The 18,243-nt window shown below is 46.5% G+C and overlaps 1 protein-coding gene across 3 annotated transcripts in view; it reads left to right on the top strand.

Moving 5' to 3' along the window:
• The window catches only part of fermt1 (FERM domain containing kindlin 1), a 163,105-nt gene extending 145,406 nt beyond the window's left edge, over positions 1-17,699 (top strand). For all 3 annotated transcript variants that reach the window (XM_072506032.1, XM_072506028.1, XM_072506040.1), the window contains exons 13-15: positions 4,686-4,810; positions 13,183-13,324; positions 16,781-17,699. In XM_072506032.1, coding sequence (XP_072362133.1) covers positions 4,686-4,810; positions 13,183-13,324; positions 16,781-16,954 — 441 coding nt within the window. In that variant the 3' untranslated portion in view covers positions 16,955-17,699. The remainder of the gene's footprint in view (positions 1-4,685; positions 4,811-13,182; positions 13,325-16,780) is intronic.
• Positions 17,700-18,243: the final 544 nt, after the last annotated feature.

The following is an 18,243-nucleotide window of genomic DNA, read 5'->3' as shown; positions in this document are numbered from 1 at the left end:
TGCACAAAAACAGACTCATCTAAAGTACTCAAACTATAGCGTTTCCAGTCAATATTTGGAAAGTTAAAGTTCCCCATAACAATACCCTGTTGCTTTCACTCCTATCCAGAATCATCTTTGCAATTCTTTCTTCTACATCTCTGGAACTCTTCGGAGGCCTATAGAAAACCCCTAACAGGGTGGCCTCGCCTTTCGTGTTTCTAACCTCAGCCCATACTACCTCAGTAGACGAGTCCTCATCAAACGTCCTTTCTGCCACCGTAATACTGTCCTTGGCTAACAATGCCACCCCTCCCCCTCTTTTACCACCTTCCCTGAGCTTACTGAAATATCTAAACCCCGGCACCTGCAACAACCATTCCTGTCCCTGCTCTATCCATGTCTCCGAAATGGCCACAACATTGAAGTCCCAGGTACCAACCCATGCCGCAAGTTCACCCACCTTATTCCGGATGCTCCTGGCATTGAAGAAGACACACTTTAAACCACCTTCCTGCCTGCACCCGGTACACTCCTGCAACTTTGAAACCTTACTCATGACCTCACTACTCTCAACCTCCTGTATACTGGAGCTACAATTCAGGGGCGTCATTCTCCGACCCCCCGCCGGGTCGGAGAATGGCCGTTGGCCGCCGTGAATCCCGCCCCCGCCCCCGCCGAAGTCTCCGCTCCCGGAGATTGGGCGGGGGCGGGAATCCAGCCGCGCCGGTTGGCGGGACCCCCCGCTGGATTCTCCGGCCCGGATGGGCCGAAGTCCCGCCCAGAAACTGCCTGTCCCGCCGACGTAAATCAAACCTGGTATTTACCGGCGGGACCAGGCAGCGTGGGCGGGCTCCGGGGTCCTGGGGGGGGGCGCGGGGCGATCTGACCCCGGGGGGTGCCCCCACGGTGGCCTGGCCCGCGATCGGGGCCCACCGATCCGCGGGCGGGCCTGTGCCGTGGGGGCACTCTTTCCCTTCCGCCTCCGCTACGGCCTCCACCATGGCGGAGGCGGAAGAGACTCTCCCCACTGCGCATGCGCGGGAAACTTTCGGCGGCCGCTGACGCTCCCGCGCATGCGCGGGGAAACTGACAGCGGCCGCTGACGCTCCCGCGCATGCGCCGCATTTCCGCGCCAGCTGGCGGGGCAACAAACGCCATTTCCGCCAGCTGGCGGGGCGGAAATCCCTCCGGCGTCGGCCTAGCCCCTCAATGTTGGGGCTAGGCCGCCAAAGATGCGGAGACTTCCGCACCTTTTTGCCGGCGCGATGCCCGTCTGATTTGCGCCGGCTTTGGCGCCAGTCGGCGGGCATCCCGCCGTTGGGGGAGAATTTCGCCCCAGGTTCCCAAGCCCCTGCTGAACGAGTTTAAACCCTCCCGAAGAGCATTAGCAAAGTTCCCCCCCCCCCAGGATATTGGTACCCCTCTGGTCCAATTGTAGACCATCCCGTTTGTAGAGGTCCCACCGACCCCAGAATGAGCCCCAATTATCCAGAAATCTGAAACCCTCCCTCCTGATCCATCCCTGTAGCCACATGTTCAACTCCTCTCTCTCACTATTCCTCGTCTCGCTATCACGTGGCACGGGTAACAACCCAGAGATAATAACTCTGTCCTAGATCTAAGTTTCCACCCTAGCTCCCTGAATTCCTGCCTTACATCCCTATCCCTTTTCCTACCTATGTCGTTGGTACCTATGTGGACCACAACTTGGGCCTGCTCCCCCTCCCCCTTAAGGATCCCGAAAACACGATCCGAGACATCACGGACCCTGGCACCTGGGAGGCAACACACCAACCGCGAGTCTCTCACGTTCCCACAGAATCTCCTATCTATCCCCCTACCTATGGAGTCTCCAATGACTAATGCTCTACTCCTCTCCCCCCTTCCCTTCTGAGCAACAGGGACAGACTCTGTGCCAGATACCTGTACCCCATGGCTTACCCCTGGTAAGTCGTCCCCCCAACAGTATCCAAACGGTATACTTGTTACTGAGGGGAACGACCACAGGGGATCCCTGTACTGACTGCTTCCTCCCAGCCCCTCTCACCGTCACCCATCTATCTTTATTCTTCGGAGTAACTACATCCCTGAAGCTTCTATCTATGACCACCTCTGCCTCCCGAATGATCCGAAGTTTATCCAACTCCAGCTCCAGTTCCCTAACGCGGTTTCTGAGGAGCTGGAGATGGGTGCACTTCCCACAGATGAAATCAGCAGGGACACTGACGGCGTCCCTCACCTCAAACATTCTGCAGGAGGAACATTGCACTACCTTCCCTGTCATCCCCTCTAGATAAAAAAAAGAAAAAGAAAGAAAGAGCTTACCTGTTATTCACTCCCCTTCTCAGCAAGCACACACTCAGCAACCTCTGCGCCCCGCACGATAACACCTGAGGGAAAATAAAAGAAAAACTACTTACCAGTCACCAGCCAGTCCCTTACCTGCAGGCTGTGACATCACGGTTCAACTTCTTTCGACTTCTACCTGCTCTCGAGCCTTCAAGAGGGCTCGTGTTGTTTTTTTGGTTAGAGGAGGCGGTAGGGAGGCAAACACTGAAGAAGTGTTTCGGGTTTAAGTGTCACTTGACAACAGCTCCTCCACAAACCACCTTCAAGTTAGGGTGAGCACACGAACGTATGCAAATTTCCCTGGCAACAGCCAATCAGCAGCTCCGCTATACTGCCCTCTGCTGGACGCTTGTCTTCACTTGAACAGCTAGGGTCTCTTGCTGAGGTACACCTTCAAGTTAGGGTGAGCACGCGGATGAATGCAAATTTCCCTCGCAACAGCCAATCAGCAGCTCCGCTCTACTGCCCTCTGCTGGATGCTTGTCTTCACTTGAACAGCTAGGGTCTCTTGCTGAGGTACACCTTTAAGTTAGGGTGAGCACACGGACGTTTGCAAATGACCCCGTTCTTTTGTGCCAACTACCATTTTCTGATCTACAGTACAGGCTAACAACCTGTTTGCCAATGCTGCACTCCACCAGAAAGTGAAAGATAAATTATCTTTAACTCACTTGGAATGAATGCTCAATTTTCAAAATTGGCTTTCAAAAATTATGGAGGAACAGCACAAAGCGACTGTACCAGCCTCGGGTATATGTGTCAGCATCCCTATAACCCAATATTAATTTCTGACAGTAAATAGTATTGAAGAAAGTGGGTACAGAAGTGAGTAAATATAATATTGCATCTGTCTCTGTTCTCAATCTTGTCCAAGTGCATGATTAACCAGGAGCAAGTTCATGTTGGCAATGGAATAGTACACTATGAAGAGATCAAGAGCGGAACCCTATCAGAATTTGGCAAAGTGTCAGGTTCATGCTGAAAACCGGCATGTAGCTCTCTAGTTGCACAGACTAGTTTTCTGTCAAGATCTTGAGCCCCTTTCAAGAATACAATGATTGGACGTGGTTTACACTCTCACTCTGGTGGGATGGGGCCTGATAGAGTCAGTACTGGCTCCACAGATATCAGGGCACCATCGTTAAAGGGCACCCCGATCAACATTGAAACCTAACAACCCCCACCACTGAGATTTTAGAAATGAAATGAAATGAAAATTGCTTATTGTCACAAGTAGGCTTCAAATGAAGTTACTGTGAAAAGCCCCCAGTCGCCACATTCCGGCGCCTGTTCGGGGAGGCTGGTACGGGAATTGAACCGTGCTGCTGGCCTGCCTTTGTCTGCTTTCAAAGCCAGTGATTTAGCCCTGTGCTAAACCAGCCCCATGGCTTTTCTTTCCCCCCCCCCAATCACCACATTTCCCTTCCTCCCCTGGCAATTACCACTGGCACTCTCCTTGCACCCCCCGTTCCCCGACAATCATCGCCGGCACTCCAACCTCCTCACCACACCACTGTGCCCACTCCCCCACCCCATACCACACATAAATGAACCTCCCCTCTCCCCCCCACGGGGCCCCACTAGGGCCCGCCCCAGCACTGCCCCTGGCACAGGTTGACACTGCAGATGGTGGTTCCTGTGCCATGGAGTAGTGCCCCCCCCCCCCCCCGAGGTCTAAACTTATCTTTGTGCCCCTGGAGTGATCCCCTGCCTCCACTCCCCCAAGCCTGCCTAAATTTGTTGTACACCTCGCTGGCGTGACATTATGTCGGCGAGGTGTGAATATTTAAAAAGAGGGGATCATGTGGCAGGCAGCCCGTTAATAATATTGAAATTCATTAAAATCTACTTGAATGAGGTTTACTGTCCTTTTGAGCACAAAGCTCATTGCATCCCCGGCGTGGGGTGGACAACATCGGAAAATTTGATCTCTCCAGAGAGAATCGCGTTTTCCTATTCCCTACGGATTTTGCGCCTGCGTCACTAATCTTGCGCGCAGCTAGTGCGGGCTCAAAATAATTGTTGTAGCCCCTTTACATGAAAGAATTTTAAGACCTATCCTTATTAATTTAAGATCAAATTCTTGCCCATAGCAAAGTTAGTTCCTGAATCACTATGGGTGGTGAAGGAAATATGAGCGACAAAGTGTTGGCTTACTTTTCAATCTGTCTATTCTTCCTCAGGGAAAATATTCAAACCACGCTATACTTAGACACACAAGGGGAGTGAGTGTGTGCTGCATGCTCCCACTCATATATGATTTATCAAAAAGCTACGCTGGGCACATTGGAGTCATTGTATTGGTGACAATAGTTACACCACAGTAAATCCTCTCTTGAATGTTTGGTTTACAGTTGACTACGCGTATTCTGGAAGCATATCAGAATGTTGCCCAGATGACCCTGGTTGAAGCCAAGATGCGATTCATTCAGGCATGGCAGTCTCTGCCAGATTTTGGAGTTTCTTATTTTATAGTCAGGTAAGTGACATGTGACTGCAGGAACATTCACAATTTGACCTGCCAAAACAGACCCAATACATACACATTACAACATGCAAGCGTAAATGATACAAAAGCAAGCTTTAATTAGAGTATGAGCATAAAAAATTCATAATGAAATCATCAGATTAATTGATATTTCTAGAAATAACTTACATAACCACTGACAGAACCACTGAGTATTCAGGCGCTTCCCAACGATAAGAGTGAATTTTATATTTTAAGTGAAGATAGAAAACATCATACACTGCATTTATATAAAAGTCTCTATATTTGCACAAAAATACAAGTACCTAATGTGCTGCTAATTGTGAGGCATTCAACAAATTTGTAACCTGTAAATAAAAAGGTTATGAAACCTCAATGGAATTGAGGAAAAGATGTTTGATTTTAATTTTCACAACGTAAATTGCTTCCATTTGGACAAATATTGAATTCAGCATGATTTCTTCAAAATAATTGTTCAATATCAGTTAAAAAAATTAAATGATTAAAATAAAAAACACGGAACTTCCGGTGGCGGCCATGGAGTGAGTGTCGCTTATTTGGTAGCTCCCGCTCATGGTGAACCTTTGGGACCTTTTTCCCTGATTTACGGTGGATTTGATCGACAAAACAGGAGACTGGTGAAGTAGAGGAGAAGGATTCCCCACCAGTGTATGGATCCGTGGACCAGAAGTGGTCTGAAAAGGAGAGATCGTTGGTCGAAGAAGGGAGTAGAGTCTGCAGCACAGGAGAATATGACGGAGGGTCAGGGACCGAAACTACCGGCCCAGTGGTCAACGGAACAGCTGGTGGCCTTTCTCCAAGAGAGCTTTGCTCAGCAAAGAAAGGAATACCTGTTCCGATTAAGACGGGGATTGATCGTGTGGAACAGAGATTGGAAGCCCAGGGCCAGGCGATCCAGAAGGTGGAAGAGGCAGTCGTTGGGCATGATGATCAGCTAGCCGTGATGGCGGTGGAGATGGGGCAGTGATGAAGGACCACCAGAAGAGGCTGCAAGTGAAAGTAGAGGAGTTGGAGAACAGGTCGCGTAGGCCGAACCTGAGGATTGTTGGCCTCCCGGAGGGCAGCGAGGGATCGAACGCAGGTGCATATGTGGCGCGTATGTTCGGGAACATGTTGGGGGAAGGTGCATTTGCTTGGTCCTTTGGAGATGAACAGGGCGCACAGAGCACTGATGAGGAAGTCGCTGAGGAATGAGCTGCCGAGGGTGATGGTGGTACGAATGCACCGGTTCATGGACAAGGAACAGATGTTGAAGCGGGCCAGGCAGACAAAGAGCTGCATATGGGAAGGCAGCAAGTTGCATATTTACCAGGACTTGGGTGCGGAACTGGCCAAAAGAAGGGCGAGTTTCAATAAGGTAAAATCGGCCCTCTTTAAGAAGGGGTGAAGTTCGGCATGCTGTACCCAGCGCGTTTGTGGGTCACTTATGAGGGCCAGGAACTTTATTCCGGATTGTCAGATGAGGTGATGAAATTTGTTAAGGACAAGGGACTGGCAGGTGATGGAGGACATTTTACCTGGGGGCGAATAGTTGTGTTCTTGATATGCTGCTAAATTTCTTTTATCTTTGGGTTTTGTATGTGTTGTTTTGCACTAAGTTTGGGGCCGTTGGGGATTTGGGAACTTTGTTCTTTATGGGGGATGGTGGGTGGAATTTTCTTCTTTGTATTTGTCGAGGATTGTGATGTTTTGCATATGTATGTTCGAGTGGCGGGGGGGGGGCGGGGGGGGGGGGGGCGGGTGTGCGGGTGAGGGAGGCCAGCCAGAATTATTTGGAGATAAATAACACAGGGGAGGTTTTGGCAGCAATGGTTAGGGAGGCACTGAAGGCAGTAGTTAGTGGGGAGCTGATTTTGGTACGAGCTCATGGGGAGAAGGTGGAGCGGGCAGAGATGGATAGGCTGGTTAGAGAGATCCTCCAGGTGGAAAGAAGGTGCTCGGAAGCCCCGGAGGCGGGATTGTTAAAGGAGCAGCAGAAGCTGCTGATGGAGTTTGGTCTGATATTTACAGGGAAGGCGGCGGGGCAGTTGAAGAAGGCGAGAGGGGCGGTATATGAGTATGCGGAGAAGGCCAGTAGGACGCTAGCACACCAGCTAAGGAAAAGGGAGGCGGCCAGGGAGATAGGAACAGTGAAGGATAGAGGGGGAACACGATTTTGGACCCAGCAGGTGTGAACGGGGTGTTCAAGGAATTTTACAGTCGGCTGTATGAGTCAGACCCCCAGCTGGGGTGGAGGAAATTCTTGGAGGGTTTGAAGTTTCCGACAGTGGAGGAAGGGTTGGTGGAGGGGCTGGGAGCCCGGATCGGGATTGTGGAAGTAGTAGAGGGATTGGAGGCCATGCAGTCGGGCAAGGCATCGGGAACGGATGGATACCCAGTGGAATTTTATAAGTTTTCTGGGGTGCTGGGCCCCCTGCTGGTGAGGGCATTTAATGAGGCTAGGGAGTGGGGTATTCTTCCCCCAACAATGTCACAGGCTTTGATCTCAATGATTCTGAAGCGGGAGTAGGACCCAGAACAATGCGGGTCATACAGACCAATATCCCTACTAAATGTCGATGCCAAATTGCTGGCCAAGGTTTTGTATGACCCACACAAACCCAGAGATCACCGCATTAACCCGCTTAAAAAGGCCTTTGGTATAAAAATAGGGAGACACTAGAAAACAAACACTGCCCAAACCCAAACCGCCCCAGGACCTCCCACAAATACTTCCACTCCACCCGGTCGAAGGCCTTCTCCGCGTCCATAGCGACCACCACCCCCACCTCCCTCCCCTCGGAGGGCATCATGATGACATTCAAGAGCCTTCTTACGTTGGCCGTTAACTGTCTACCTTTGACAAATCCCGAGGGGAGGGAGGTGGAGGTAGTGGTCGCTATGGACGCGGAGATGGACCACGGTCTCGTTATAAGCAGATCACCTACTCCTATATATTTCTGACCCGCTAGGGGGGATGGGAGAGATTATGCGGATCTTAGGGGAATTTGGATGGTTCTCAGGGTATAAATTGAATATGGGAACAAGTGAGGTTTTTGTGATATGATCAGGAAGTGGGTAGAAGGGGGAGGGATCGTTGTGGGAGCGGTGTAGCCATCCGAGATGGCCACCTCCAAAGGACCATGGGAATTATGGCCAACCCAGGACTCAGACAGATACAGAGCTTGTGTGTATTTGCAACACAGATAGCTAGACCTGATCGAAAGCCCCTGCTCTTTTGCATTTGAATGGCCCATTTCCTCGGACCAATAGGACTCCACTCAAGAAACCGATACAGCCACAGACTGATTGGCGCCACTCCCTTTACTCAGAGAGCCCAACTGCCAAGGTTACTGACTGCTAAGAACCCGCCCAGCCACCAAGGCACCCACCCCTTTATTGGCGGAAATCGAAGGCAGTGATCGGAGCCCTGTCAAACTATTGGGTCCAAGATCAAGGACAGCCCCAAAGAGCGCGAAATCTCAGAGGATAAAAGAAGACACAGCCATGTGTTCTGTCTCTTTTGGATCCGGCCTGTGCCAGCCTCCTTTGAATCCGGTCTGTGCCAGCCAACTGTAGCAAGAACAGCCAGCCAAGTTCAAGACCAACGATCGCAACCTGATAGATGAGTCCAGCAGAGACAGAGCCACTTCTTCAAACCAGCCACGTGAGATCAAGAGAAAGGCCTTATCCATCCGCACAGTGCCGGTTAACCTGAAGTTAAATATAGGATATTGTATCTGAGAGGTGTAGTTTAACCAATAGTAGATATTGTGTTTGCATGTTGAAGTAATCCTTGTCTGTGTAGATAAACCATCTTTTGAACTGACTAACTGGTTATGTGGTCATTTGACCGTTATAAGGGAAAGATTTGTGGTTCACCAAGATAAATAGAAATACCCACAGTATTGGCGACGCTGTTGGGACATAACATCATATTATAAATAGAGCCTCATTATTAAAAAGGGCAACAGTGGGTACAGGCGGCATCATGCAGGGGCACAAGTTTAGGATGCTGGTAACGGCAACTCTGCCATTCTCGCTGGCTCGGTACTTTACTCTACCCGGTGGTGGTGGCGGCTGAGAGTTTGGGAACAGTGGCGGAAGCATATGGGAGTGGAGGGAGCGTTGGTGTGGGCTCCAATTTGTGGCAATCACCGGTTTGTCCCTTGGAGGTGCGATGAGGGTTTGGGAAGTGGCATAGAGCAGGTATTGAGAGACTGGGGGATCTGTTTATTGATGGGAGCTTTTCTTGTTTGGAGGATTTGGAGGGGGAGTTCGAATTGTCGGGTGGGAATGGGTTTCGCTTTCTGCAGGTGCAAAGGCAGGTTTCAACCTTTCCCCTTCTACCGCCACAGGAGATACAGGATAAGGTAGTTTCTAAAACGGGAGTGGAGGAGGGGAATGTCTCAGAAATTTATAAAGAACTTAGAGTGGGAGGGAATCCAGATAAGGGAGGTGAAGTGCAAGTGGGAAGATGAGCTGGGTAAGGAGCTAGAGGCAGGTTTGTGGGAGGATGCTCTGAGCAGAGTCAACACATCCTCATTATGTGCCAGGTTCAGCCTGATACAATTCAAGATGGTCCACCGGGTACAGATGATGGTGGCCCGGATGAGCAGATCTTTTGGGGTAGAGGACAGGTGTGTGAGGTGTGCAGGAGGGCCCGCAAATCATGTCCACATGTTTTGGACATGTCTGAAGCTTAGGGGATTCTGGCAAGGATTTGCCAATGCCATGTCCACGGTGCTAAAAACGAGGGTGGTGCAGAATCCGGGGGGTGGCGATCTTTGGAGTGTCGGAAGACCCAGGAGTCCAGGGGGAGAGAGAGGCTGACATTTTGGCCTTTGCTTCCTTGGTAGCCTGGAGATGGAAATTATTAGCGTGGAGGGACTCAGAGCCTCTGAAATCGGGGATATGGGTTAGCAACATGGCGGGGTTGCTCAGGCTTGAGAAGTTTGCCCTGAGAGGAACAGTGTTAGGGTTCTTCCGGAGGTGGCAGCCGTTTATCGACCTCTTCGGGGAAAATCAACTTGTTAGCAGATACAATAAGGGGGGGGGGGGTTAGGGAATAAGTGGGGTAGGGGGAGTTAGTTTAGTTTAGTTCAGTTTAAGTGGGATCAGCGAGAGGAGATGAGGGACTCGGAAATTGTGTGTACAAGCTAAGTCGGCGGGGTATGGTTGTTGGTTGGGGGGGTTGTTACGCACTCAATTATGTTTACATTTGTATTTGTATCTTTTGTTGTTATAAAACCATAAATGCCTGAATAAAATGTTTGTTTGAAAAAAAAAACAACACCCATTTTCATCTAATTCAAGCAAAAAGAAATTAAACACTGAAATGTTTTTAACCACATTTGCCAGGCAATTTACTTTTTTGCATTTTTTTCCACGTGGTCCAAAATATGTCCCCCTTTGTTTATGACACAGACTATCTTCCACCAATATAAAGACAGATAACATGTGATGCCACCTGGTGCCATTACTGATCTGTAAAAAAAGAGGAACGTGCCTAAATAATTCTCTCCATGGCAAAGCGTCTGGCCTCATTGCTTCTCTGCAGCAACCCAGTGAGACTAGCAGCTCACCGTTGGGAAGACTGAATACTCTAACTTCATACATTGAGGCAGGGCAAATCCACTGTATTGCTTCTTGGGTGTTGAAAAATGAAAGATGCAAATAAAAAAACTGAACATTATTAGTTATTAATTTCTGTAAAACTATCCGTCCTAAATCTCTTTCGTGAAAACATTCATGAGCACATTGTTTCTAATAATTTACTCAACCAGCATCTGATCTCAAAAGTTATCAACAACTCACAGATTTATTGTACTCTGCGTGACTGTTCATAGAATCCCTACAGTGTAGAAGGAGGCCATTCGGCCCATTGAGTCTGCACTGACCCTCCGAAAGAGCATTCTACCCAGATCCACTCCACCATCTACCCCGCACCATCCCCATAACCTAACCTGTACATCAAGGGGCAATTTAGCATGGCCAATCCACCTAACTGCACATCTCTGGACTGTTGGAGGAAACCGGAGCACCCGGATAAAACCAACAGACATGGGGAGAACGTATCTCCAAGCACTTCAGATGGGAAAAGGAGAACACCGGTCCAGAGGACAGAAAGATTAATCAGAGAAACAAGACACATGTTGGGGGGAGGATTTTAAAGATGTTTTTGAAGGAAGGGAGCAAATAAGGCAAAATTACTTAAGAACATACTTCCAAAGGACAAAAAGCAATCTTGAATGGTGAAGTGTTAGGGTTCAGAATTGGCCATTTGGCCCAACATGTCTGTGCCAACTCTCCAAATGAGCATTATGACTTCATGCCATTCCATTGCCGTTTCTCTGTACCCTTGCACATTGTTTCTATTTAAATAGTCATCTAATGTCCTCTCGGAATGCTTTGATTAAACCTGCCTCCACCATACTTCCAGGCAGAGCATTCCAGACTCATGTAAAAAAAATATTCTCACATCACATTTGCTTCTGTTGTAAATCACTTTAAATCTGAGCCCTCTCATTCTCCATCCTATTACGAGTGGGAATAGTTTCCCCCCATCTGCTCTGTCCAGCTCCTATGAATATCTCTATCAAATCTCCTTTTCACACTCTTCTCTCCAATGAGAGGGAGAAGCAACATGCCAGAGTTAAAAGTAAGACACGGAGAGAATCGGGGGAAATTGTTCAGATAAGGTGGGATGAAACAACATGGGGTTTTGAAAATTAGAACAAGGACTTCATGTCAATAAGACCACAAGATAGTTAGATGAGAAAAATCACTCAACTCATCATTTCCCATTCATCCAGGAAGACCCTGTGGTCACCTTGTTAAGGCTTCAGTCTCGCTCCCAATTCTCTATTTGTAGTCACAACAAACACAGTTTACAGAGCCAGACTTAGAACTAATACATCAGAAATTTGGACCATTACGCATGCAGTGAACAGGAATAATAATCCAAAGAATAAACAATTACCCTTTTACTGCCAAACTTTGCACCAGGTATTACACAGGCTCCCCATCAAGAATTCCTCTCTTAATAAAAACGAAAGCTGGAAACACAATGCTATAAGACTACGTTATACAGGTGAGGTAATGGTGACTGCTCTTGACATCAGGTAGCATTTGACCAAGTGTGGCATCTTGGAGTCCTGGCAAAAACTGAAGTCAATGGACAGCTCTAACCTTACTTAAGAAGCCCGTCGCCCTCTATGAAAAAGTATCCCTTTTGATGAGCATTCTTTCCACCACAATGAATATTCATCTCTCCCCCAACAACACAGTGGCAGCAGAGCTTACCATTTACAAAATGCACTGCAGTAACTCACCGAGGCGCCTTCAGCGGCGCCTTCAAACCTAGAATCTCTACCACCTGAAAGGACAAAGAGATACCTGGGAGCACCATCACCTGTAAGTAACCCCCCCAAACCACTCAGCATCTTGACATGGACATATATCGTCGTTCCTTCACTGTCACCGAGTCAAAATCCGGGAAATCCCTCCCTCACAGAACTGTGGCTGTACCTATACTACATGGATTGCAATGTTCAAGAAGGTAACTCACCACCATCTTCTGAAGGGCAATTAGGGATGGGCAGCGAATGCTGGCCTAGCCAGCAAGGCCGATATAATTAAAAAAGTTAAAACCAATAATCAAATTTGTTTGCATGATATACACTATATACAGATTATTATAATGTAATAATCTTTATTGTCACAAGTAGGCTTACATTTACACTGCAATGAAGATACTGTGAAAATCCCCTAGTCGCCACATTCCAGCGCCTACACGGAGGGAGAATTCAAAATGACCAAATTAGAGCAGATAATTCAGAGTACAACATGTGACTGCCAACTTGCAAATTAAGTGTAGGTTCAATGAACGTTGAGGATGCACATCACCTACTTCAGCCTGAGCAGCATCCAAGGCAGATTGATGACATTGAACCCAGCAGCAGGCAGACTATGGGCAAAACTGGCAAGTGTTCATTCAGATTTGCCAATGTTGTGCAAAAGGAAATTGCAGCTCATGCAAGGCTGATGCTAATCAGTAAGATTCCACATGATGGTTTTCACACACAAACACAATAACCCCTATCTAAATTTGTGTATTTTGGCCTCATTAAATTTTTGAACATCTTCCAGGGTACTATTGTAATGCATTCTTTATCCACAAATAACAAAAGTTACACTTCAGTACAAAGTATTTAGAGAGCCTAGTGCCTATAAAGCTACATAATGTGAGATCTTTATATTTGTTATTATGTAATTGTTCTTAATGCAATTTATTTTGAAAGCCGAAAGGAAAATGTGATTATTTAAACCCAACTGCATCACAAAATTGCTCACTTCTATAGATTCAGAGGAATGAAGAAAGATGATCTGTTGGGTGTCTCCTACAATCGATTAATAAGAATAGATATGGCAACAAAGGATCCTATCACAACATGGAGATATAGCAACATAAAACAGTGGAACGTCAACTGGGAAATCAGACAGGTGAGTCACAATTTAACCTACCATCATCTCAAAAACTCAAAAATAACAGGGGACCTTATTTGGCATATCACTACCCAATGAAGAGATTAAAGAGTACGTTACTAATACTACTCCATAAGTGTTACGGATGCCTTGTCAGCTTTCAACAATGGCTAAGAGGGGGTAGCACGGTGGTGCAGTGGTTAGCACTGCTGCCTCACGACACCGAGGTCCCAGGTTCGATCCCTGCTCTTGGTCACTGTCCGTGTGGAGTTTGCACATTCTCCCCGTGTTTGAGTGGGTTTCGTCCCGACAACCCAAAGATGTGCAGGGTAGGTTTTGGCCATGCTAAATTGCCCCGTAATTGTAAAAAATGAATTGGGTACTCTAAATTTATTTATTTTTAAAAACAAACACACAGTGGCCAAGAGACTGGATCATATGCCATAACTTTTTTAAGGTTCAATGGGGTGCAGAAAGACGAATTTGTTCCAGGAGTGATAGTATAAGAAATTTTATAACCAAACTTTATTAAAACAAAAAATAAAACTAGATTTAAACTTTTACTTTAGCTCTAACACTAACAGATTGCATGCAATTTCTTAACCTTAACACACTAATTCCCAGTAGACATTACATTAAATAACCATGCTGCTCTCATGCTGCTTATCCAGACAGGCCAAGGCAATACTTGCATTCACTTAGCAATTTTTCTTCTGTTATGGACATTTGTTCACAACCCTTTTCCAAAGACCCCCTTGGTGGCAACTTTTATGACCTTATTGGATGTTTTACATAGCCTTCTCCCTGTAACTGTTCAAAACAGCATTTCTTCTCTTTCTGTCTCTCTAAGCTCCACCCAGCCCCTCAAACAAAGGTTCTCCCCTGTGGTGGCCAGACTTGAATCCATTATCGTTATCTTAGCTGTCTGATTTCCCACTCCCGTTTCTACAAAAGAGAGTTATGCCATTTATATGCAACTAACCTTCCATTGAAGGACAAATTGGTCATCAGACTCTGTGATAGGCTAATGGCTGGCTAATGGCTGGTCAAACAAAGTTGACCTGAATGACAATGGATCTTGACTGGATCATCCTGACTGAACCAGGGCATCCTGGATATTCCCACTAGTGAAGTTACGTCTGAATGGGACAAGCTGACTCAGGCTGTGGAGAATCCCTCTGACACTGCTGCTAGCAGTCTTTTCCCTCAATCTGTTTAACTCTAAATTGTCTGCTACATCTTGGACTCTATTTCTGGACCCAAGTTCCCAATATCTCCCTATCATGACAATAAGCAAACACTGTGATATGTATTGGTTAATAGAAACTCCTATTTTTCATCATTCACTCTACCTTGATTTTTGATAATAAAAAAATTCTTCCTGCTTAAACTAAAACTTAAATGACATTTTTTTGGAAAACATTTCATTGGGCGCAATAATGAAAACAACAACATTTTGCATCCAGACTTTCTTCTTGGCAACGTAGGAGCTATCTTTTACACAGATGTATTTATATAATAATAATCTTTATTAGTGTCGCAATGAAGTTACTGTGAAACTCTCCTAGTCGCCACACTACAGCATCTATTCGGGTACACTGGGAGAATTCAGTGTCCAATTCACCTAACAAGCATGTCTTTCGGTGCTTCACTGTGCCATGGTCCCAGGTTCGATTCCCGTTTTGGTCACTGTCTGTGCAAAGTCTGCACGTTCTCCCCGTGTTTGCGTGAGTTTCCTCCGGGTGCTCCGGTTTCCTCCGACAGTCCAAAGATTGCAGGTTATGTGGATTGGCCATGCGAAATTGCCCTTAGTATCCAAAATAAAAAGGTTAGGTGCGGTTACTGGGTTATGGGGATGGGGTGGAGGTGTGGGTTAAATAGGGTGCTCTTTCCAAGGGCCAGTGGAGACTCGATGGGCTGAATGTCCTCCTGCACTATAAATTCTATGATTCGGGGCTTGTGGAAGGAAACCGGAGCACTTAGAGGAAACCCACGCAGACTCGGGGAGAACATGCAGACTCCAACAGACAGTGACTTAAGCTGGGAATCAAACCCGGGTCCTTGGCACTGTGGAGCAACAGTACTAATCACTGTGCTACTGTACCGCCCTTCAAGGGCAATGAGAGATTGATAATAAATGTTGGCCTAGCCAACAGCACCCACATCCTGAGAAAGAATAATTTTTTTAAAGTACTTGAAACTCAGGAAATATCCCCCCATGAGAAGTGACAGCTTCACACAAGCTAGCTGGTACATTCACACATCTGCACTTTGGACTCCTGCACGTGAGGAATTAATTTGATTTACCCCTTAGCAATTGTAATGCTTGCCATATGATGATGGATAGACCTAAGTCACGCTTCCAAGTTGCATGCAATCTTTTTTTTAAAGTTTTTAATAAGAAACCAACTTTGGAAGTTTGTTAACGTCTATAAAAATGTGAATAATTTTGAAATCCCATTTGTTCAGTCTGATTAAAAAAACATGTTTGAATTGTTTAAGGAAGTACACCTTGGCTTTATAAACAGAGCCATAGAATTCAAAAGTTTCTAAAATCAATAGCTAGACCCCAGCGGGAATACTCTGAGCGCCACGTTTTAAGAGGGTGTAGAGATTTACATTGCAGATGCCAGGACTTGAGACTTCCGTTGTGTTGAGAGAATAGAGAAGCTGGCGCTGCTCTCCTTGGAGCAGCAATGGTTAGGGGAAAATTGTATAGATGTCTTCAAAATCATGAAGGGTTTTAATCATGTTATAATTTGGAATGCACTGCCTGATAGTGTGGTGGAAGCAGATTCAGTCATAATTTTCAAAAGGCAATTAGATGAAGACTCAAAATGGGGGTAGAGATGGGATTGGGGGAGCGGGGTGGCGGTGTGGTTGGCCTGTGGCAGCATCCTACCTGTGGGCCAGAATCCTTGAGTTCTCGGTCCACCTCAGGCCCATGGAAGGTCCATTCACAGGGTGATCAAACAGTCTGCAAATGCTACCCGTGTGCCTGATGGTGGGCGGCGGTAAGAGTGGGAGTTTCCTGATCAGCCAGACAGCAAACCACTGCAGTACTTGCACCAAGCACAATCATGGGCCAATCCAATGGAAGCCCATGGTCACTAATGCCCTTTCCAGGCATGGTACCTGGTAAGAGAGGCAGGAGAACAGGATTAATTTGGTGGTTCTTTCGGGGAACTCACGCAAGCATTCTGAACCAAATGTACTCCTTCTGTGCCCCATCAGTCAATGATGCTGTAAACTGGAGTTTATATTATTTTTAAAAATGTTTTAAGGAAGGAACTAGGAACATCACATTGCTATCACTGCCGGTGATTAATGTTACTGCAACATTATTCATTCTGGGAGATAGCTCCATCTACTGGAAAGTTAAGGAACCTATTTATATATTTTGTATAAAATTGCATTGACGCAAATCGCTATGTCACCTCAAAATCACAAATAATCTGTCAATTTTAATTTCAGGTTGAAATTGAATTTGATCAGAGTGTGGCCATCGCACTCACATGCCTCAATGCAAATTGCAAGATTGTTCACGAATACATTGGTGGCTATATATTTCTGTCAACACGCTCCAAGGACCAGAATGAGACCCTGGATGAAGAACTGTTCCATAAACTCACTGGTGGTCAAGATTAATGTAAAAACGGCAAATTTGAACTGTGTGTAAAATATAGTTTTTGGTAAGAGGCCAAAAATAACTGTAAAACTGAGTTATTTGCTGCGTGCAACAACAACTACCTATGGAATAAGTAAATTTTACTCGTTCATTGTATTGTAATTTTTTTATATATATATTTTCCAGATTGTTTCAAAATTTCCAACCAGTAATAACAGAACTATATGCAGTATATTACAGGCTGTGTTGGCTGGGTAACTTAAACCCTTTAAAGTGTTTGTTTTTATCCATAGAATCCCTACAAGTGCAGAAGGAGGCCATTCGGTCCATCTAGTCTGCACCGACCCTCTGAAAGAACACCCTATCCAAGCCCACTCCGCACCCCTCCCCCCCCCCCCCATCCCATCCCCGTAACCCTACCTAACCTGCACATCCTTTGACACTAGGGGGCAATTTTAGCATGGCCAAACCACATAACCTGCACATCTTTGGGCTGTTGGAGGAAAGCCATGCAGAAACATGGAGAACGTGCAAACTCCACACAGTCACCCATAGCCAGAATTGAACCCGGGTCCCTGGCGCTATGAGGAAGCAGTGCTCACCACTGTGCCACCGTGCCACCCTTGAATCGATTGTGCTCGATGCAGTTGAGTTCCCTTCAGCAGGGTAACAGTCACTATTTAATCTTTGTATGTTAACCTTAAAAAGTACTTATTGCATGATCAAAGCGACTGAAGATGTGAAAAATAAATTTTTGAAGAGAAACCACTTGATACTTTTGGTTCCCACTGATTAACTTTAATAAGTGAAAAGTATCAAGGAATGAAATACTTTTCGGATTTCAGAGTTAAATATAGATTTTTTTGCAACTTCGCACACTGCCCTTGAATACGGCCGTCAAGTAGGACTCCTACCTATGAAATATGCTGATGACCAATCACAGGCACCTTTTCAACTTATTTTTGAAAGAAACATCAGATCCTCTGTGCCAATCTCTGAGAACTAGGTCCAAAGAGAGGGGACAAAGAGCTTGAATGGCATCAAACATTAATTTGCCCATCAGCCAGCCACACACAAGCTGGCATGGTTTGACAAAATGGATTGGCTGTTCCCCCAATATTGCTATCTGCCTCAGATCTGTCATAAGCTCTGCAGAAGAAAGGGAGAGCAAAAGGCCCACGGGAATGTGTCTAGGTGGCCCACAAGCTTTGGCAGGAAGTAGGCTGCATACCAAAATTCCTCACACAGCAACTCTGTGATCTGGTCATGGAGCTAATGCCAGAATTGCAGGTGTTTGCTGAGGGGAGAA

Source organism: Scyliorhinus torazame, chromosome 1 (assembly GCF_047496885.1).
Source record: "Scyliorhinus torazame isolate Kashiwa2021f chromosome 1, sScyTor2.1, whole genome shotgun sequence".
NCBI classification, from domain to species: domain Eukaryota; kingdom Metazoa; phylum Chordata; class Chondrichthyes; order Carcharhiniformes; family Scyliorhinidae; genus Scyliorhinus; species Scyliorhinus torazame.
The sequence above is the reverse complement of the archived record's forward strand: the minus strand, read 5'-3'. Positions and strand labels throughout refer to the sequence as shown.